The 22,224-nt window shown below is 40.1% G+C and overlaps 1 protein-coding gene across 4 annotated transcripts in view; it reads right to left on the reverse strand.

Moving 5' to 3' along the window:
- ATL3 (atlastin GTPase 3) overlaps positions 1-22,224 on the reverse strand; it is a 50,984-nt gene that overhangs the window by 9,111 nt on the left and 19,649 nt on the right. For all 4 annotated transcript variants that reach the window (XM_033860883.2, XM_033860884.2, XM_019932623.3 and 1 more), the window contains 5 exons: positions 22,114-22,218; positions 21,568-21,618; positions 13,738-13,794; positions 12,652-12,744; positions 11,494-11,632 (listed from right to left, as the gene is read on the reverse strand). In XM_033860883.2, the coding sequence (XP_033716774.1) occupies positions 11,494-11,632; positions 12,652-12,744; positions 13,738-13,794; positions 21,568-21,618; positions 22,114-22,218 (445 nt within the window). The remainder of the gene's footprint in view (positions 1-11,493; positions 11,633-12,651; positions 12,745-13,737; positions 13,795-21,567; positions 21,619-22,113; positions 22,219-22,224) is intronic.

Below are 22,224 nucleotides of genomic sequence, written 5' to 3' on the forward strand. Positions count from 1 at the left end.
AAGGAATCTGATTTATATGATCTAACTTCTTCCTAGGTTCCCAACTAATTCAGACTATCAACTGAAAAGAAAGTAGATGGGAACCCAATCAAGATGGGAACTCTTTCAACAGCCCATAACCCAAGTTTACAAAACTGAAACATTCTTATTTATTCATTCAACAGTTTGGGGGCACCCTTTTGTGGCAGGCATTGCTGTAAGAGTTGGGGATAGCATAGTGAATAAAACAAAAGTGGTTTATAAATTTTTCCAACTACAAATATCGCCATAAAAATCTCCATAGAAAAAACTTCAGGTTACTTTTACCTCCTTAGATGATAGGGTCAACTAAGAGAAATTACTAGGTATGTGACAACAATGGAGACTCCTGGAAAACATTCAAAACTACTTAAAAAACAACCATATATAAAGCCCACCATCAGCCAATCACAATGAACATTTAAAATATCCTCCTTCCTTTTTAAGCCTCTTATATATTGCTGAACTGCTTCTGCAGAAGATTGTACCCATTTATACCCCATCACCAATGGAGGAGAAGACTTGTTTACTACTCTGAACACACCGAGATTTTTATTGTTTTTAAAACTTTTACTGACTTGATTGGTGAAAAATAGTATCTTGCAGTTTTGTTTTGTTTTGTATTTAATTTATTTATGTTTTGGCTGCGCTGGGTCTTCATTGCTGCCTGGGCTTTCTCTAGTTGAGGCAAGCAGGGGCTACTCTTCGTTGTGGTGCACAGGCAGTGCACACTGCGGTGTGCACAGGCGGTGCACATTGCAGTGCACATTGCGGTGGCTTCTCTTGTTGTGGAGCATGGGCTCTAGGCACATGGGCTTCAGTAGTTGTGGCATGCGGGCTCAGTAGTTGTGGCACATGGGCTTAATTGCTCTGCAGCATGTGGGATCTTCCCAGACCAGGGCTTGAACCCATGTCCCCTGCATTGATTGGCAGGCGGATTCTTAACCACTGCGCCACCAGGGAAGTCCCTATCTTGCAGCTTCTGCTTCTGACAGTACTAAAGACTAGAGAATCTGAAGGAACCTTCTTCCTAACAAGATCCTGCACACAATATATTCCATTACAGTGTAGACTTGGAAGTAAAAGAGAGCTGCAAGGGGCTGAGCAGGTGGGCAGTGAGTTGAAACCAGAGCACTGAGCTAAGTACATGTGAAGCTGTGGCTTATTTGAGGCCATTCACTGCAAGGTGGTGACAAACTCTGGGCAAAAATAACTCCTAAATTAAGTTGGATCATGAAATGGAGCTGGAATGGTCCCAGGTGGGTAAGCCCTTAGCTCCCCAAAGGAGCAAACACAGATCTCCTCTGGAGGAAAAGAGATCTGAATAATGTACCAAGGAGCAGCACAGAGAGATGACGATGGGAAATAAAGAAGAAAATTAAGATATGGAAGACAGAATAAGATTATTTAATATATGTCTAACAGGAGTCCTGGGAGATGAAGGGGAGTGAATCAGAGGCAATAAGAGAAGGGGTGATGGCTGAGAACTCTCTAGAACTAATGAAGTACATGAATTCACAGCTTCAGAAACCACAGCATATAACAAGCAGGTTAAATAGAAAGAAAAACACACGTAACAGTAAAACTGTCACACGGCAAAGACCCTCTGAAAGAAGGAAAATGTTTCCAGAAGGAAGGTCTGCAGGACAAGAAAGTGAACAAAGAAATTTTTTTTTTTTTTTTTTGCGGTACACGGGCCTCTCACTGTTGTGGCCTCTCCCGTTGCGGAGCACAGGCTCCGGACGCGCAGGCTCAGCGGCCATGGCTCACGGGCCCAGCCGCTCCGCGGCATGTGGGACCTTCCTGGACCGGGGCACGAACTCGCGTCCCCTGCATCAGCAGGCGGACTCTCAACCACTGCGCCACCAGGGAAGCCCTCAAATTGCATTTTTGTTAAATCCACATATATGCTGTTTACAAGAGACACACACACCTAAAACATACAGTCACAGAGAGGTTGAACATGACAGAAAAAGATATACAGACAAATACTAAGGAAAACAAAGCTGGAATAGCCATATTAATAAAGATAAAAATGCTCAAACAACAACAAAAAATGGTATTAGGGATAAAGAGGGCTACTATATATTACCTCAATTTACCAAAAAGATGTATCAATTCAAAACTTTATTAAAATAGCCTCAAAATATGTGACAGAACAAAAGGGAGCACTGACAAATCCACCAGAACAGTGGAACATCAATACATATGTTATTGACACTCAAGGAGACAAAAATTAGTGAAGATTTTTAAAATGACATAATTAACAAGTATGATTTAGAGATACAAATGAACCTTACACCCCCAAATTAAACAAAATGTCCACTGTGCTCAAGCACATATGGAACATGTATAAAAAGTCTAGGTCATAAAATATATATCAGCAAATGTTTAAGACTCAGTGTCATAGCATTCAAACACTATCAAAGTATTCGATAAAATGTGTCAATAAACGCATCATCAAAAGCTTAAGTAGCAGAGGGGCTTCCCTGGTGGCGCAGTGGTTGAGAGTCCGCCTGCCGATGCAGGGGACACGGGTTCATGCCCCGGTCCGGGAAGATCCCACATGCCGCGGAGCTGCTGGGCCCGTGAGCCATGGCCGCTGAGCCTGCGCGTCCGGAGCCTGTGCTCCGCAACGGGAGAAGCCACAACAGTGAGAGGCCCACGTACCGCAAAAAAATAAAAAATATAAAATCTGATGTGGAAAAAAGCAAAAACTCCATTCTCCATGAATTACGTAGATAATACGTAATATTTACAAATATATTACTAGAAATAATGAGAGTTTAGCAAGATTGCTGAATTTATCATATGGAAAAATCAAATGCAGTTCAACATACCAGCATGATTAGGAAAAATAATTTTTAAGATTTCTAACTTCTAAGGAAACTTCTAAAATAAATCTAACAAAACATGTATAAGACCTTAATCAAGTAAGTTTTTATATTCTTCATAAAGTGAAACTAAAAAACCTAAATAAATGGAGAGAGATTACTCTGTTCAGGATAAGAATACCTTCCCATTGTCATAAATACATGCCAATCCCCGTCAGATCAATTTACAGATCCAATGCAATTCCAATCAAAAACCAAACAGGGACATTAATAAACCTGATAAACTGATTCCAAAACTTACACAGAAGAGCAAAGACTAAAGCATAATTAAGACACTACTGAAGATGACTACAGGTAAAAAAGGGAGGGAATCGTTATACCAGATATCAACTCTTATTATAAAATAACTAATTATGATAATGTAGTAATGGCACAGGGCTAGACAAAATGACCAGTGGGACAGAATTAAGAACCTAGAATCTGACCCATGCATTTATAAAAGGATTTTTTTAAACATAACAGAAATTGCAAATAACGGGAAAACAAGAGTATTCAATCAGTGATGTCAGAAGTATTGGCATCTAGGTACAAAAATAGAAAACGGATCTCCACCTCACATACACAAAAATTGATTCCCAGTCGACTAAACACAAATATGAAAGACAAAATTTAAGAGTGTTTGTATGCATGTGTGTGTGTGTAGAGAAAGGAAAGGATTTTCTAAAACAAGACTTAAAAAGCACTACATAAAATCAAAGATGAATGAATTCGACCACATTAAAACTAAGACACTACTACTAAAAAAAGAAAAGGCAAGACACAGGATGGGAGAAGATACCTGCAATGCATAACCAACAAGGCTCATATCTTTTTTAATTTTTTAAAATAAATGTACTTATTTTATTTATTTATTTTAGGCTGCACTGGGTCTTCATTGCTGGGCGCGGGCTTTCTCTAGTTTCAGAGAGTGGGGGCTACTCTTCGTTGCAGTATGTGGGCTTCTCATTGCAGTGGCTTCTCTTGTTGCAGAGCACAGGTTCTGGGCGCGGGCTTTAGTAGTTGTGGCTCACAGGCTCAGTAGTTGTGGCTCGCGGGATCTAGAGCGCAGGCTCAGTAGTTGTGGCGCACGGGCTTAGTTGCTCCGTGGCATGTAGGATCTTCCCTGACCAGGGCTCGAACCCGCGTCCCCTGCACTGGCAGGTGGATTCTTAACCACTGTGCCACCAGGGAAGCCCAAGGCTCATATCTTAAAGTAGACATACAGGATCTTTACAGTGCAGAGAAAGACAACCCAATTAAAACTGGACAACAGGAATTTCAAAGGAAAGGAAACATGAATGGAAATAAATACATGAAAAGATATTCAATCCCATTAGTAATCGGGGAAATGCAATTTAAGATCACAATGAGATATTTTATATCACTAACTTAGCAAAACTAAGATGTCTGATAATACCAAGTGTTGACAAGGATATCGATCAATGGGAATTTTTATATACACTGATGAAGGGACTATAAACTGGAACAAGAATTTTGGAAAACAATTTGGCATTATCTAGTAAAGGTGAAGCTATATTACATATTCCAATATCCATCAATCCCGCTTTTAAGCACATACCCTTGGGAAATTCCCATATATCCACACATACAAGAATGTTCATAGCAGCATTGTCGTAATAGCAAAAAACTGGAGAAAACCATTGAGAATAAACTGTTGTATTCACAGAAGGCACTATTATACTACAATGAAACTGAATGAATTACAACTACATGCAATAATACAGATAACCTTAAAAATAAAATGCTCAGTAAAAATTCAAGTTGGCCACATATGTTTATAAAGTTCAAAATTAAACTTAGCAATAGACTGTTAAGTGAACCAAACACAAGTAATAACTTTTTTTTAATTCAAGGACAGAAAAAGCAAAATTTACAATAGTGGTTATTTCTGTAGAGAGGCAGGGAGATGGGAAGAAGCATACAGGTATAGAAAATAGTACTTGTAATGTTCTGTAGTTCTGGAAAGCTACAGCCCTTGGGCCAAATACGACCTGCTAACTATATTTGTAAAGAAAGTTTTGTTGGAATACAACCATGTACATTCATTAATACAATTGTCTACGGCTGCTTTCTTGCTACAACAGCAGAGCTGAGTAGCTGTAAGGCCCACAAAGTCTAAAATATTTACTATTTAGTTCATTACAGAAAAAGTTTGCCAATTCTAGTTCTAGATAGTAAGTTGGGTAGTGGGTTGATGATGTTCATTAAATTATGTTTCATACCTTACATATATACATTACATGTATCCTTTCTTACATGTAATACTTATGCTTTCTTTTGGATATCTAATAGCATATTTAAAAATTTAATGGTAGGTCATTATTTTAATTTGCTTTTATTTCTTTTATTAGTAGTTAGGCCAAACTTTCTCTCATATTTGTTCATCAGCTGATCTCCTTTTCAGTGAACTATTTATTAGGGCCTTTATCTTAGAATACAGTCACTCTTCAGCAAGTAAATAAATATGTTATCCTTATGTGTACCATGATAACTAAAATATTTTTCCAGTTTGTTTGCTTTTTTGTAAATATGCATAAGATTAATTATTATGCATTCAAACTACAGTACTTTTCCTTGATAATTTCTTTTATTCTTTCTAATTTTAAAGAGTCCTTCCCCAATTCCAGAAGTCTAATAAAATTTACTTTTCCCCCATGCTTTAAATTTTATAATTAGAATTTATTTATGGCTCCTAAATTGAAATCTACATGAGATTTTTCTCTAAATAGTAACATATACTTCTAATCACTGATTTCCACCCCATCTTAAATAACTAATCAATCATAAGGTCTCCTGACATCAAAAATTTTTTTAAGTTTTTCAATGTCCTACCTAAGTAAATGGGTACCGATCTCCATCTAAATATTCTTAATTCTATAGTCTTTTCAGGATGGTGCCAAAATATGGCCTATATCAACTTTAAAAAGGGATTGATCCCTATATTACACATTGATTAGTGGCTTAACATTTGATAAAGGTGACATTTCAACCAGTGGGGGAAAGTCGGACTATTCAACAAATAGTGTTGAGACAAATAGGTACCCATTCAGAAAATAAGCTGGATCCAAACTGGATCATAAATTATAATGTGAAAAAGGGAACCAAAAAATTTCAAGAAAAAAAGTGGGACAAATTATTTATAACCTTGAAGTGAAAAACACATAGGGTACATAAAATGCTATCCCATGTATATTTATATTTGCTTTGCATATACTAAAAGAAACTCTGGAAGCCTACAAAAATGGAAGAGAGACTTTTCACTAAATACTTCTTAACCTTTTCTGGGATTTTAAACATGTGAGTGCATTACCTATTCAGAAAAATAATTTTTTTTATGGTTTCAACATTCACCACACTGAAAGAATGAGAGCTTCAGCAATTATTTCACAAAAGACGCAGCAGGATCTAGACACCACAGACTGTATTATCCATGTTTTTACCCAGATTTCATAGACCCTCAGCTATTAATGTTTCTATGAGGGCTGTACCAAAATATGAGTTTTAGACTCAGAACAGGCAAGAACTGTCTCACGACTGAGACAATCTCAGAATCTCATGGCCTCCAAGAAGACTGCTCCCTACAATCTCTTCTGTTTAATTTCTAAACAATTCAGTAGTTACTGTATTAGGTCTCTCTTCTCTAGTAAAAAGGAAGACAGATTTCTTTATGGTGAAGACAGTCGTCCTGTGTCGGTTGAAAAGGAGTCTCAAAAATGAGCTCATCTCCTAGCTAACTACTGTAGGAACAGCAGCTCAGCACTGATTATACCAAAACTAAGACTGTCTGGCAGGTGTTCACCTCTGAATAAATGGTTATTCATTAAAAAAAAAAAATAAAAACCACTAAAACAATCCTTAAAGTACTTAGGGGAACATTTGCAGAAAATAGCTTCAGAATGTAGTTCTTGTTTTTGGTACACGGGCCTCTCACTGTTGTAGCCTCTCCCATAGCGGAGCACAGGCTCCGGACGCACAGGCTCAGCGGCCATGGCTCACGGACCCAGCCGCTCCGCGGCATGTGAGATCTTCCCGGACCGGGGCATGAACCCGTGTCCCCTGCATCATCGGCAGGCGGACTCTCAACTACTGCGCCACCAGGGAAGCCCCAGAATGTAGTTCTTAATCAATTTAAATGTCCTACAGAAACTACATGAAGATCCTCTTCTGGATTAAACATAAACATTCTTAGGCTAATGGTGTCTTGCCCAGGTTATATGGGGCGGGGCTGCAGAACCTCAACCAAGTCATTGTACAAGAATATACTTGAGAAAATATATTGAAATGTCTAGGTATTTTTCTAGCTCTGAGAAATGTATCAGCTCTACTTAAATATCCCCCCCCACAATGAAGTTTATGTGGTTCTCAATCAAGCACTTGCCAAATATTCACTAGTCACCTACCATTTGCAATGTAGCACCCTAAATTTACTCTTCACTCAAAACCCTTCAATATCTTGTTTAAAAGGTTCCCTAAAATTACAAACTACCCAACTCCAAAGCTAAAAAGTACATACATCTTTGCAGAGCTAACAAGAATTCTTCATGAACAATCCTCCTAATGACTATATAGTTCCCTAAATAGACACACAAGTGCAAACTAATATATTTTTTTCCTAAGGTTTTTTTAAAATTTATTTACTATTTATTTATTTATTTGGCCGCTCGGGTCTTAGTTGCAGCACGCAGGATCTTCGTTGCAGCATACGGGATCTTTCACTGCAGCGCATGGGCTCCCTAGTTGTGGTGCGCAGGCTCAGTAGCTGGGGTATGGGGGCTTAGTTGCTCCGCAGCATGTGGGATCTTAGTTCCCCAACCAGGGATCGAACCCACATCCCCTGCATTGGAAGGCAGATTCTCAACCACTGTACCGCCAGGGAAGTCCCAGGGCAAACTAATATTAACATATTTTTAAAGTGAAATAAAAAAGGAAATTTTTATTTTTCAAAACTTTCCTTTTAAAAACATCTTATATGTACATATTTTTCAATAATTAGGATCTTACAATATATGCTACTCTGCAATCTTTTTACATTTAATAACGTATCATGAATATCTTTCTATGTAAATACAGATAGATCCATTTATCTATCTTATCCTTTTAAATGACTTCCTTTCATTCCTTTGTGTGATGTACCATAATTTAACCAATTCCTCAAAAATATATATTTGGGTTGTTTCCAATTATTCACTATTATAATAATAATGCCACAGTAGTGTTATTTTTGTCCACATATTTTTATCTACTTACATATGGATAGTCCCTTAGGGTAATTTCCTAAAAGTGAAATAGTGGATCAAAAGACGTGAACATTTGAAATGTTGATACTGTCACATAAAGACTGTGTACTGACACATTGGTACTTTCTTGATTACTGTTATGCAACACATATTTTCATGAATATGTCTTAATCATTTGTATTTCTTCCTTTGGGACTTGCCTTTTCACGTAGCAAAGGAAAATTTTTAACCCTATAAATGTGTTTTATAGTTCAATCATGCATGAGGGAAGCAAATAGTACATAATAATGAGACTAAAGTTTGCTTATATAGAATTTATTCCCTGTTTTATAAATCTAATATGAAACTTAGCACACTTAATATTTACTAATAAACCCTTCATATTTGTAAATATGTGTATGGGGTTGAGCAGTGTCCCCCCCCTAAAATGCATGTCCACTGGAATCTCAGAATGGGACCTTACTTAAAAATAGAGTCTTTACAGATGTCATTAGTTAAGTTGAGATCATACTGGATATGGGTGGGACCTAAATTCAAAGAGCAGTGTCCTTGTAGGAAGAGAGAACACAGACAGAAGGTGGCCATGTGACCACAGAGACAGAAATCAGAATACTGAAACTAAAAGCCAAGGAATGCCAAGGATTGCCAGCAACCACCAAGAGAAACACAGGACAGATTCCCCCTCAGAGCCTCCAGAAGGAATCTACCCTGCCAACACCTTATTTTCGGAATTCTGGTCTCCTGAGCTGTTAGGGAATGAATTTCTTTTCTTAAGCCACCCCGTTTGGCACTTTGTCACAGCAGTCCTAAGAAACTAATACAATATGCAGATTGTATTACAATACGCATTACATATTGTATTGCAATACAAAATTTCAAAAGTCAGGGTTACAGAACTTTAAAAAGCTCTTCTTATTACCTGGAATACCATGATAAAAATGAATTTTAAAACAGAACGTTCTGGGGGCTTCCCTGGTGGCTCAGTGGTTGAGAATCCGCATGCCAACGCAAGGGACACGAGTTCGATCCCTGGTCCAGGAAGAACCCACATGCCGCGGAGCAACCAAGCCCATGCGCCACAACTACTGAGCCTGCACTCCAGAGCCTGTGAGCCACAACTACTGAGCCTGCGTGCCGCAACTACTGAAGCCTGCGCGCCTAGAGCCTGTGCTCTGCAACAAGAGAAGCCACCGCAATGAGAAGCTCGTGCACCACAACAAGGAGTAGCCCGCGCTCCCCGCAACTAGAGAAAGCCCACGCACAGCAACGAAGACCCAACACAACCAAAAATAAATAAATAAATTTTAAAAAAAAAGAATGTTCTGAAATATTTAAATGTTTAGTAATACAGAGGAATGTCATACTGCATGTTTATGCCCGATAACCTGAGACCACCCTAAGACAAGAGGACAGGCATGAAGAGTCATTCTAACCCACCCTCTCCTAAACATCCTCAGTTGAGAATTCCACTGGGGGCCTTCCCTGGTGGCCCAATGGGTAAGACTCTGCACTCCCAATCGAACCCAGGTTCGATCCCTGGTTGGGGAACTAGATCCCACATGCATGCCATAACTAGAGTTCGCATGCTGCAACTAAGACCTGGTGCAGCATGAATGAATGAATGAATAAATTTTTTTTAATTCAAATGAAAATCAAGTACTTAAAAAAAAAAAAGAATTCCACTGGACATCTTCCCTACCAGTGATGAACAAACCAGAGCTTAGGTTTGGTAAAAGTATGTCTAATAATGGAACGTTATAACCCTAAAAGAAGACATCACCTACACACTCAACTTTCTCTCCTACCTAACTCACAAAGTGTTGCCTAAGCAGATTTCTCTCCAAAGCCAGGCCCCAACCTCGGATTTCTGAATTGCCAACCAATAGGCTGTGGAAGTTTCCTGCTCAGGAAAGCTGCCAACCACATAAAAATATCACACAGGTGACAAATAGAAGGTAAAGGTAAGCCTTTCAAACTCGGTTTCTTTTGCAATATTAAGACCAGCTAGAATGTAAATCTTAGGTTGAACAAGCATATTAACTGTCTTGAATCAACTGAGCCAAATAAACTGAAAAAGATGCATTTTACGTTTAATATGAGGCTATGAAAAATTCCCACTTCAAAAGGCAAGTTCTCCTACTAACTAAACAGTATATATCCTCTAAATGACTTCCCCAATATAACAGAACTTCTAGTTTAGCACAGTAAGGCTTTGAGGCAAGAAGGACGGGGATGTGAATCTCTGCCCCACTACTTACTAGCTGAGTACTTTGAGCAAGTTACTTAACTTTCCTAAGCCAGCTTCTTCATTTTTAAGATAAAGGAAATACCAACTCCATGGAATTACTGGGAACATAAATCATAAAAGTAAAGAGCACAGTGCTGGTGCTATTGTCTGAATGTCTGTGGGCCCCTAAAACTCATATGGTTGAAATCCTAACCCCTAAAGGTGATGGTATTAGTAGGTGGGGCCTTTGGGAGGTGATTAGGTCACGAAGGTGAAGCCCTCAAGAATGGGATTAGTGCTCCTGTGAAAGAGATGCTACAATCAGAACTCTTAACACCAGAAAGAGAACCCTCACCCAGCCATGCTGGCACTCGGATCTTGGATTTCCAGCCTCCAGAACTATGAGAAATGAATTTCTGTTGCTTATAAACCACCCGGTCAATGGTATTTTGTCATAGCAGCCTGGAGAGACTGACAGTTGGGAACACAGCTGGCCTCTAAAAACGGCAGCTATTATTATTTCTACTTTACTCGGAACCTAAGAAGCTCAGATAAAGTTTATAAACAAAAGCACTTAGTTTAACACACGTGTAAACTGAGGACTAGCCATTAAATGACTCAAGGTCTCAGTGAAAAAGGAACAAAAATAAGACAATGGAACCCAAGTGTCCCACCTCTGATTTCTCTACCGTCTAAGTCAGCACTTCCTGATATTAACTCATGACCCAGCATCAAGTTTTGCTATAATCACAAATAAGATGAAAACAATAGCCATGCCGTGCATCATGCTACCTTTGTTTGGGAATTTAATCTTACATCATAAAAATGAGCTAATGATAAGTTTTCCCTTTTTTAGCACTTTTATCTCTTGTAAACCAGTAATCGTAACGTCTCCCTTAGAAAGATCATTAATGGGTATTAGCACAACCTTTTCAGATGGAGAAACTATGGTCACAGTAAGGCAGGAGCAAAAACTGAACTAGATTCTAAATACTATTCTTTCTAAGAGAACATACTATTTCTCTTAGCATTAACTATTCACAATTGATATTTTCTGGTCACTATTTAATTCCAAACATAAAATCACATGTATAAAATAACGTCATTTGAAACACACCTTTCAATTTGCCATCAAAGTCAGGGCTTGTGGCGACCTGGAGCCCTGGATGTGGTAGCAGAAAACAGGTGACGCTGGAGAAACATGAGTGAATGTGATTTCGGACATTCTGAATTTCTTCATGTTGATGTTCTTTCACCTGCCAAAAAAGGCCGACAATTTACAAAAGACCATTTGATTTTCCTCGCCAGCAACCACTAGTCTATGACAAAGGAGAGACTTCCCAATTCTAATGGATCGTAGTGGCCTAGGTGTTTTCCAATGAGAAAACTCAGAACCCTGAGAAGCAATAAATGCATAAAATCGATTAACCATGGCTTGGCTCCTAGAGCTATCAAAGAACAGCAACTAAAGAGTTTCTTAAAAAAGAGTATTGCACAAGACTTAGGAAGAATAAGGGAAGCTTTGTGGGCATGAAGCAGGATCTAACCAATTAGCAGTGATTGACAGAGGCCTCCTGTGGTTTTTTTTGTTTTTGTATAAGTTTATTATTTTTATTTTATTTATTTATTTATTGTTTCTGGCTGTGTTGGGTCTTCGTTGCTGAGTGCGGGCTTTTTCTCTGGTTGCGGCGAGTGGGGGTTACTCTTCGTTGCAGTTCCCAGGCTTCTCATTGCGGTGGCTTCTCTTGTTGCAGAGCATGGGCTCTAGGCACGCAGGCTTCAGTAGTTGTGGCACGTGGGCTCACTAGTTGTGGCTTGTAGGCTCTAAGCGTAGGCTCAGCAGTTGTGGTGCATGGGCTTAGCTGCTCCGCGGCATGTGGGATCTCCCCGGACCAGGGATCAAACCCGTGTCCCCTGCACTGGCAGGCGGATTCTCAACCACTGCGCCACCAGGGAATCCTGACTTCTGTGTTTTGAAGCCTGTTTGTATCCCCACCAGAAACAAAAGGCACATACGGACCCACGTGTAAAATGTGAAACGGAAACTGCAGTTAAAGCTTGGGCTTTTGCACAGGGCTCTGCTCTCCAATCCCTGTGAGTTATATACATGGGTTCTCTCATCTTACCATGAATATTGTTATTGTGTGCTAACATTCCGGAGTATTCAACACACAAGGTAATTTTCTACGATGTGCTTTAAATACAACAGCTAAAGGCAAATGAGAAAGTTATCACTACTTCAGGTAATTCCTCAGAAAATTATATTTCTACTTACCTGTAGACGCTTTTCCAAAAACGACATTCCTCCCTGTAGTCCATAGTTGTATTCATAAGGGAAACTCCAGTCTCGAACCAGAAACATCAGTGTCTGTTTAGAAAGAGAGCAGAATGTATTATAATACTGCATAAATGTATTTTCAAAATAACCATTCAAATACTTCTTTGCATAATGCCAGCTTCTTCAAAGGGGGCAAGAAAATGTGCTAAAGGATTTATCTGCTCTGTAATGTCTTAGAAACCTTATAAACACTAGCAGAACATGTATAAATCATATGTGAGGTCAATATCCCATCTGATATTTTTGTTCTCATGGGTTAATAGGAAGAGACTGATGAGAAAATGTTAAATTTGGGGCTCTGCTCGAAATGCAAGTATGAGGAATATGGTGGAGGACAAGAAAAACATACGGCACTAGCTACTCATAAAATGAGATCTACTTTTAACGTCAGAAGGGAAAAGAAAACTAAAACAATAATACTTAGAGATCCTCTAATCTTACTGAGGTTTACTATGCATTCTTCTTTTTTTCCTTTTTTTTGCGGTATGCAGGCCTCTCACTGTTGTGGCCTCTCCCGTTGCAGAGCACGTGCTCCGGACGCGCAGGCTCAGCAGCCATGGCTCACGGGCCCAGCCGCTCCGCAGCATGTGGGATCTTCCTGAGCCGGGGCACAAACCCGCGTCCCCTGCATCAGCAGGCGGACTCTCAACCACTGCGCCACCAGGGAAGCCCTACTATGCATTCTTACCCTCATAAAACAATTAGCTAAAGCAGGGGTCAGCAAACTTTCTGTAAAGGGCCACAGAGTAAATATTTCAGGCTGCTGTAGCAAGAGGCAGCCATGGACAATACAAATGAGTGTAGCTGTGTTCCAATAAAACTTTCACTGTGGACACTGACATTTAAATTTCAAATAACTTACATATGTCATGAAATATTATTCCTCTTTTGATTTTTTTCAATTCCTAACTCACAGGTCACATGAAAGCAGGCAGCTGGCCAGACCTGGCCTGTGGATTGTAGTTTGCTCATCTCTGAACTAAAACAAAGGTATGACTTAAATATTTATAGTTAATACTCTACCTGGAAGGGCTTCTGGAAAATTTCATCCATCGCCAGACGACCATACTCTGTGAAGAGCTTTAAAAGGAAGAGTTATGGCTTGTGAGGGAAAATATTACACAAAGTATTTCTATGGCTATCCTATAGCAAATAACTCATCTAACAGACTGAACGGTACTTACCTGAGACCAAAATTCTACAGTTTCAAAAGCCCGCAGGAGTCATGAACCTTAAAATAATCTTGACTATTCCTCTCTCTCACATTTCTCATCCCAATTTCTCATCCCAATTCATTAGCAAAACCACTCACAACTTCCATGTGGCTTACAATATTGCAGTAGTTTCTCCCGCGTCAGCCCTTGCCCCCCACAGACTCTTCTCACTACAGCGGCCACAGTGGCTCTGTCATACACAAGGTTAGTCAGACCACATCATACCTCTGCTCAAAACCCTCCAACCTCATTCAGGATAAAAGCAAGTCCTTACAGTGTGATCCAGTCACACTGGCCCTCCTTGATGTTCCTCAAACCTGCAGGGCACACTGCTGCCTTAGGGCCTTTGTTTTCACTCCTCCTTCTGCCTGCAGTGCTCTTCCCCCAAACATCTGCATAATCAGCTCCCTCACTTCTTCAGGTCTTTACTCCAATGACTCTTTCTCAATGAAGCCTCCCATGGTCATCTACCTAAAAAGATTAGTTTTCCACATAGTATTTCCTACCCCATGTCCTTGTGAAATTTTTCTCCTTCACCTGTCTCACTACCTAACATAATATACCTTTATTTATCTTGATTAGTGTCTGTCTTCACTACTAGCATTTAAACTTCGTGACGGCAAGGACGTTTGTCTGTTCTGTGCACTACGGGACCTCCAGCAGCAACAGTAGCATGTACTGGGCCTGTAGGATGCATGCCATTCAAATGACCCAATGAACGAATTCTTTAAAGTCAGGGTTTACACATACATTTACCTCTATTTCTTCATGAAGCCTCACTAAAAAGTAAAGCAAAACGAAGTTTAAAAATTGTTAACTCACAGGACAGAGAGGATCACAAATGATATGAAAAAGAGGAGTTGTCACAAACACTCTGGAAGGAAAACAAATGAGAACTGCCTCGGGTTTTGGCTTTCTCTACCCTGCTAAGAAATCTGTGAGGCAGGGCCAGAAAGAGACAAGCAGAGTCTCTCAGCAGAATCCCTGAAAGGCTCAGAAATTAGAAGCACCAGTCACCCTGACGGAGGGCGTGAGGGAGCTGGGAAATGGCTGGAAGTCTGTGGAGGGATCACCGACACTCCCAGATCCTGCTCCCTCCTCCTGCTCCAATCCCCTTCCTGCCCTCACAGAAGATGGGAAGTGAACCAAAAAGAATTTAGCCTTTGAAACCAAACTCAGCTGAAGATGGGAGTAAGTCCCCTACCTTACTGGAAACAGGTACTTAAGTCAAGTCTACATGTGCCACAGTAAGATTCCTTGGGCCTCTCACCCTGCTGGAGCCGCAGCAAGCTTTACCTACCCAGGTAGGAGTTTAAAGATGTCTCTGGAGAAACTGACAACCCAAGAATAATAGTCTGCAAATACTGACACTTAGGGGCTGCAACAAAATAACTAAATGATCTTGCCCAGTGATCTCACGGTGATCCAAACCAGCACAAGAGGCCACTCTCTCACCAAAGGCTCCCCGTTGGTATTTTAGTGGCTCACTCTTAAATACAGATGACCAGGGACCACCACACCTTTGAGAAAAGCTTCTAGCAAGGAAGACAAAAATTCATGTCTTTCAATTCTAGAACATCATCTTAATCCTTTTATAATTTCTCTCCCTCCATTTTCTGTGTTCTGTTTTACTAATATCGATTACCAACATGTTAAGCCTCTCCTGAATTGATCCTCAAATTTTCCTATTTTTCAGTGCCCTCCGTTTTCCTTCTCCTCCACCTCTCCCTCTCCTCTCTTCCTCCCCTTTCCCTTCTCTCTCCTCCCCGCTCTATCTCTCTCCTCTGCTTTTCTCTTCTCTCAATGCTCCACTACCTCCCCTCCTACTGATTTCTACTCTCTGTCTTTTTAGTCAACCTGTTAGGAGAATTTTCTCCAATTCACCTTCTAACTCCTCCTGTACTGAATTTTCCATTTTTGCTGTCATAGTTGTAATTTCCAGGAGCTCTTTCTGGTTTTCTGAAGGTTGCTTTATACCACCATCCTGTTATTTCTTGGTTACAACAGTTGCAACGTCTATCTTTCTGAGGATATGAGTGTACCAAGAACGAAGAAAAAGCCCACACTAAAGTACATAACCATGAAAATTCATGCCAAGAATCAGAAGATCTTAAAAGCGTCGGAGAGAAACAAAAAGGTCACATACAAAGGAATCAGATGATGTGGGACTTCAGCAGAGACACTGGAAGCTGGAAAGTAATGAAACAATGCCTTCAATTCTAAAACAAAATTACTTCCTATAATTCTAGGATAAAATTAACACATGCTCAGATTTATCAGACCTCAAAAATGTTATCTCCTATGCAGCCTTTCTCAGGAAGCTACTGGAGAATGCATACAATGATGGACAGAATAAACAAAAGATTAAATGGGATCCAACTGAGAAAGGAATCGAAAAGAAATTGCCCGGCCCTGATTTCAAACTATATTACAAAACTTTAGTAATCGAAACAGTACAGTACTGGGCTTCCCTGGTGGCGCAGTGGTTGAGAGTCCGCCTGCCGATGCAGGGGACACGGGTTCGTGCCCTGGTCCGGGAAGATCCCACGTGCCGCGGAGCGGCTGGGCCCGAGAGCTATGGCCGCTGAGCCTGCGCGTCCGGAGCCTGTGCTCCGCAGCGGGAGAGGCCACAACAGTGAGAGACCCGCATACCGCGAAAAAAAAAAAAACAGTACAGTACTGATATAAAAACAGACACACAGATCAATGGAACAGAATAGAGAGCCCGGAAATAAACCCTCGTATACATGGTCAATTAATTTTGGAAAAGGGGGACAAGAACACACAAGGGGGAAAGGAGAGTCTCTTCAATAAATGGTGTTGAGAAAACTGGGCAGCTATATGCAAAAGAATGTAACTAGACTACTATATTACACCATACACAAAAATTCACTCAAAATGGATCAAAGACTTGAATGTAAAACCTGAGACCATAAAACTCCTAGAAGAAAACATAGGTGGTAAGTTCCTTGACATAAGTATTGGCAATCTTTGGATTTGACACCAAAAGCAAAAATAAACAAGTGAACTACATCAAACTAAATAGCTTCTGCACAGCAAAAGAAACCATCAACAAAATGAAAAGGCAATGTACCGAATGGGAGAAAATATTTCCAAATCATATGTCAGATAAGAGGTTAATATCCAAAATATATAAAGAACTTATGCAACACAACAGCCCCCCCAAAAAAATCTAATTAAAAAACAGGCAGAGGATATGAATAGACATTTTCCCAAAGAAGACATACATGTAGCCAACAGACACATGAAAAGGTGCTCAACATAATTAATCATCAGGGAAATGCAAATCAAACCCACAACGAGCTATACTTCACACCAGTCAGAATGGCTATTATCAAAAAGACAAGTGTTGGAGAGGATGTGGAGAAAAGGGAGTCCTTGTCCGCTCTTGGTGGGAATGTAAATTAGTGCAGCCACTACAGAAAACAGTATGGAGGTTCCTCAAGAAATTAAAAGTAGAACTACCATATGATCCAGCAATCCAACTTCTTGGTATATATCCAAAGGAAACAAAACCATTATTTCAAATAGATATCAGCACTCCCATGTTCACAGGAGCATTATTCACAATAGCTAAAATACAGAAACAATCTAACAATCTAAGTGTCTGTCAATGGAAGAATAGATAAGAAAAATGTTATATATATTATACATATATACATAATGGATTATATATACCACAAGGGAATCTTTTTCAGTCTTTAAAAAGGAGGAAATCTTGTCATCTGTGGCAACATGGATGAAACTTAAAGGTAATATGCCAAGTTATATGCAGATTAACCCTCCACGTTGTTCAAGGGTCAACTGTAGTTAATAATACTGTACTGTATACTTGAAAGTTGCTAAGAGTTTTAAAAATTTTTATCACACACACACAAAAATAATAAAAATAATTTTTTATTAAAAGAAAGAAAATAGGGACTTTCCTGGTGGTCCAGTGGGTAAGACTCCATGCTCCCAATGCAGGGGACCCATGTTCAATCCCTGGTCGGGAAACTAGATCCCACATGCATGCCACAACTAAGAGTTCACATTACACAACTAAGAAGTCCACAAGCTGCAACTAAGATTCTGCATGCCACAACAAAGAAGTCCACGTGCCGCGACAAAGATCCCGCGTGCCACAACTAAGATCTGGCGCAGCCAAAATAAACAAATAAACAAATAAACAAATAATTGTAATAAATAAATAAATTACTAGGATGACGGCTATGCCCCAGGTCTAGAAGAAGCACTCCAGACTAAAGGAAGAAAACACAGGCCAAGAAGTCATGCCTCCCCAAGGAAAAATAAAACAGAACCTAAAGTATTAAGATCAGACTGAGACATTTTTTGAGTCTCTCCTTTGCAGACGCATTACTGATAAGCAAAGAACACTAAACTAATGAAAAGACTGATATAAGACACCTCAGTTATGAAGAACATATACATATATCCATATAATAAGGCAAATACAAATATTTTTTTCACCAAAAATTGCAACGTTAACTACTGGGAAGATGAGAGGAAGGAAACTGAGTGAGGGGTAGGAGAGTTGTAAAGAGAGAGAAATCCTAATTTTATATAAGAAATAATACTTAAGTCTTTTAAATCCAGAAGGAAAAATATAAGCACGTTCTTTAAAACTGTAGACACAAATAGCAGAAGACTCAGCCAAAGGAGTACAAGTGGCTGCCTCTGGAGAAAGGGAATGGGACGTAGAAGGGACGCTCATTATGAACACTGCAAGACTACTGACTTTTAAACTATGAATACAGACCACCATGTTAAAAATAAATAAAATGTTTTTTTAAAAAAGTACAGTTTTCCCTGGTGGCGCAGTAGTTAAGAATCTGCCTGCCAATGCAGGGGACACGGGTTCGATCCCTGGTCCGGGAAGATCCCACATGCCGCAGAGCAACTAAGCCCGTGTGCCACAACTACTGAGCCTGCACTCTAGAGCCCGTGAGCCACAACTACTGAGCCCACGCACCACAACTACTGAAGCCCGTGTACCTAGATCCCGTGCTCTGCAACAAGAGAAGCCACTGCAATGAGAAGCCCGCGCACCGCAATGAAGAGTAACCCCCGCTCACCGCAACTAGAGGAAGCCCACATACAGCAACGAAGACCCAATGCAGCCAAAAATAAATAAATAAAATTTATTTTTAAAAAAAGTACCTGGTAAATTAAAATACTATATATAAAAAAAGACAAACACACACTATAAAACTATATACAACCATGATTTCCTATCTGTAATTCTGAAATCCAAAAAGCTCTAAAACCCCAAGTTAAGCAGCAAACTCATTTGGAGGAAAGTCTGCCTTAAACTGATATTAAGGCTTTAAATAGGTTTAATTTATCCTATTTCATATAATTAGTCACACATTTCACTGCAGAAATATTAATGTGTTTAATTAAAAGGTATTAACCAAATGCCCATTCCTATCCTAGACATCATGCTATAATATACGCACCATATTATCTATCTAAAATCCAAAAACGGGACTTCCCTGGTGGTCCTGCAGTTAAGACTCCGTGCTCCCAGTGCAGGGGGACCGGATTCGATCCCTGGTCAGGGAACCAGATCCTGCATGCCGCAACTAAGAGCCCACATGCCACAACTAAAAGATCTCACATGCTGCAACTAAAGATCACACATGCTGCAACTAAAGATACCGCATGCCACAACCAAGATCCCAAGTGCCACGACAAAGACCCAGCACAACGAAATAAGTAAATTAAAAAAAAATTTTTTAATTTTAAATCTAAAAAAATTTGAACTCCAAACACATGTAGCCTCAAAGCGTTTGGATAAGGGCTTGCTGTCACATGTCATATATTTCCTATAGGGATACATACCTGTTTACAGAACGCAGGAAGGGAATAGAAAGGATATATTCAAAACTGATAGGCATAGTGGTTACCTCTGGGGAGGGGGAGAGGGGGACTTCAGCCTTATCCAAAGTGCCCAGTTTTTTCAAAGGATAATATTTCTAATTTCATCAGTAATATTATACATTATTAACTTTTAAAAGGAGAAAAAATAGTACAATGATAGATATCATCTTACCCATTTAGAGAGCTTAATTCTAGGCTCTATGAGGAAGGCACAGAGTGAAGGGAATATCTCCACCAGGAAACCTTTCCCAGTCCCCCAGACTGGGACCTCTGATACCTGGGCATCTCTCTCCCTCAGCACTTAATAGGTAACGAACTCCTGTTCAGAACCCTGTTTTTGTAATTTACATGGAATCAAATCTAGCCCCTTTTTTTCTTTTGTCTTCTACCTTTGACATCTTGGTAAAAAAATTCTCCCTCGGGACTTCCCTGGTGCTCTAGTGGTTAAGAATCTGCCTTCCACTGCAGGGAATGTGAGTTCGATCCCTGGTCAGGGAACTAAGATCCCACATGCCGCAGGGCAACTAAGCCCGCGTGCCTAAACTAGAGACCCCACGTGCCACAAACCACAGAGCCCACGCGCCCTGGAGCCCTCGCACCACAACTAGAGGGCCCGTGCGCCACAACAAAAGATCCCACGTGCCACAATTAAGACCTGATGCAGCCAAATAAATAAGCAAATAAATATTTTTTTAAAAATTTCTCCCTCGGGGCTTCCCTGGTGGCGCAGTGGTTAAGAATCCGCCTGCCAATGCAGAGGATACAGGTTCGAGCCCTGGTCTGGGAAGATCCCACATGCCGCGGAGCAACTAAGCCCGTGCACCACAACTACTGAGCCCGTGTGCCACAACTACTGAAGCACGCGCACCTAGAGCCCGTGCTCTGCAACAAGAGAAGCCACCGCGATGAGAAGCCCGCGCACCGCAACGAAGAGTAGCCCCCACTCGCTGCAACTAGAGAAAGCCTGCGCGCAGCAACGAAGACCCAAAGTAGCCCCCAAAAAAGAACTGCTACTATGGAGAAGAGGAGACAATGACTAATAACAGTAGCAGTGATAGGTATAATAAGTAATGGCTAGCAGTTACTAAGCACATACTGTTTTCCAGGCACATGATCCTATGCATTTTATAAATATGAATTTATTTAACCTCGCCTGAATTATTGCAATAGCTCCATAACCAGTCTCCCTGAATGCACACTTGTGCCTCTAAAAATCTATTCTAAACACAACAGCCAGGGTGATCCTTTCATAATATGTCAAATAATATCACTCCTCTGACCAAAACATGGCTCCCGTCTCACCCAGAGGAAAAGCCCAAGTCCTTACAAAGGCAGGGCATCATTGGAAGCTGAATGCCTCTCTGACTTCATCACTTGGCCTTCTCCTGTCTCACCCTCCAACCCCACCCACTGGCCTTCTTGCTGTTCCTGGATCCTGACAAGCACACTCCACCTCAGGGTCTTTCTTCCTGCTGTCCCCTCCCCTGCACCACTCCCCACACCCCTCCCCCCAATATATCTGCAGGACTGACCCACCCACTTTCTTCCGGTTCCCAGCTCAACTCACTAAGGCCTTCCCTGACCACTCCAGCCACAGATACAGAATGCAGGATTACCATGAACCCCAAGCCTTCCTCCATGTTTCAATCTTTGGCTGAAACTACTCAGTTGTAAAACTTATCTCAGTCTTAAAACTTTTAAATGATATATTAACATTTTTATGAGAAGTATATACCTGTAGCTGTTGAAGATCATCTTCCTGAATGTTCTGGGACAAATTATAAATCTAGAAAACAAAAGTCCAGATTTATTCTACTCTAGCTTACTTCAAATGAATCCCAAATAAGGCTAAAGGACTGAACAGAAGCTTTGTACAATGAAAGGTCTGCATATAAGAATATGAGGTCTGTTTAAACAGTAATAACATGTCTTTTGGAAAACTATGCATATAATGTTGAAATCACATAATCTTTCCTTTACACTTTAAAATATAGTTTTCTTCAATTTTTACCAAATCTACATTTCCTGTATGATGTAAATGATATAATTTTGATTTTCACTTTTCAGAGTTTTCTTGGAATATACTACATATATTTATGATCAAAATGGAAAAATAGTTTAGGCTCCTTCTTAAGCATGTAAGAGCTTAACTTATATCTGTAGTCTAAAAAGAATATTTACATATCACCATAGGAATGCTGATAACAGAACAATAACTGAAAGATGTATTCTCTTCATCTTATTTCTTCTACAAACTTTTTTCCTAGTCAAATGGTCTTACCTGAACAGAACTAGTCATGGTACTTAGAGCAAAGATGGTAGCACAATCTTTCACAGTGGACTGGCTGTCAAATGCCCCCTGGGTATCCATCAGAACAACTGCAACCTATGG

Source organism: Tursiops truncatus, chromosome 8 (genome assembly GCF_011762595.2).
Source record: "Tursiops truncatus isolate mTurTru1 chromosome 8, mTurTru1.mat.Y, whole genome shotgun sequence".
In the NCBI taxonomy this organism is placed as follows: Eukaryota; Metazoa; Chordata; class Mammalia; order Artiodactyla; family Delphinidae; genus Tursiops; species Tursiops truncatus.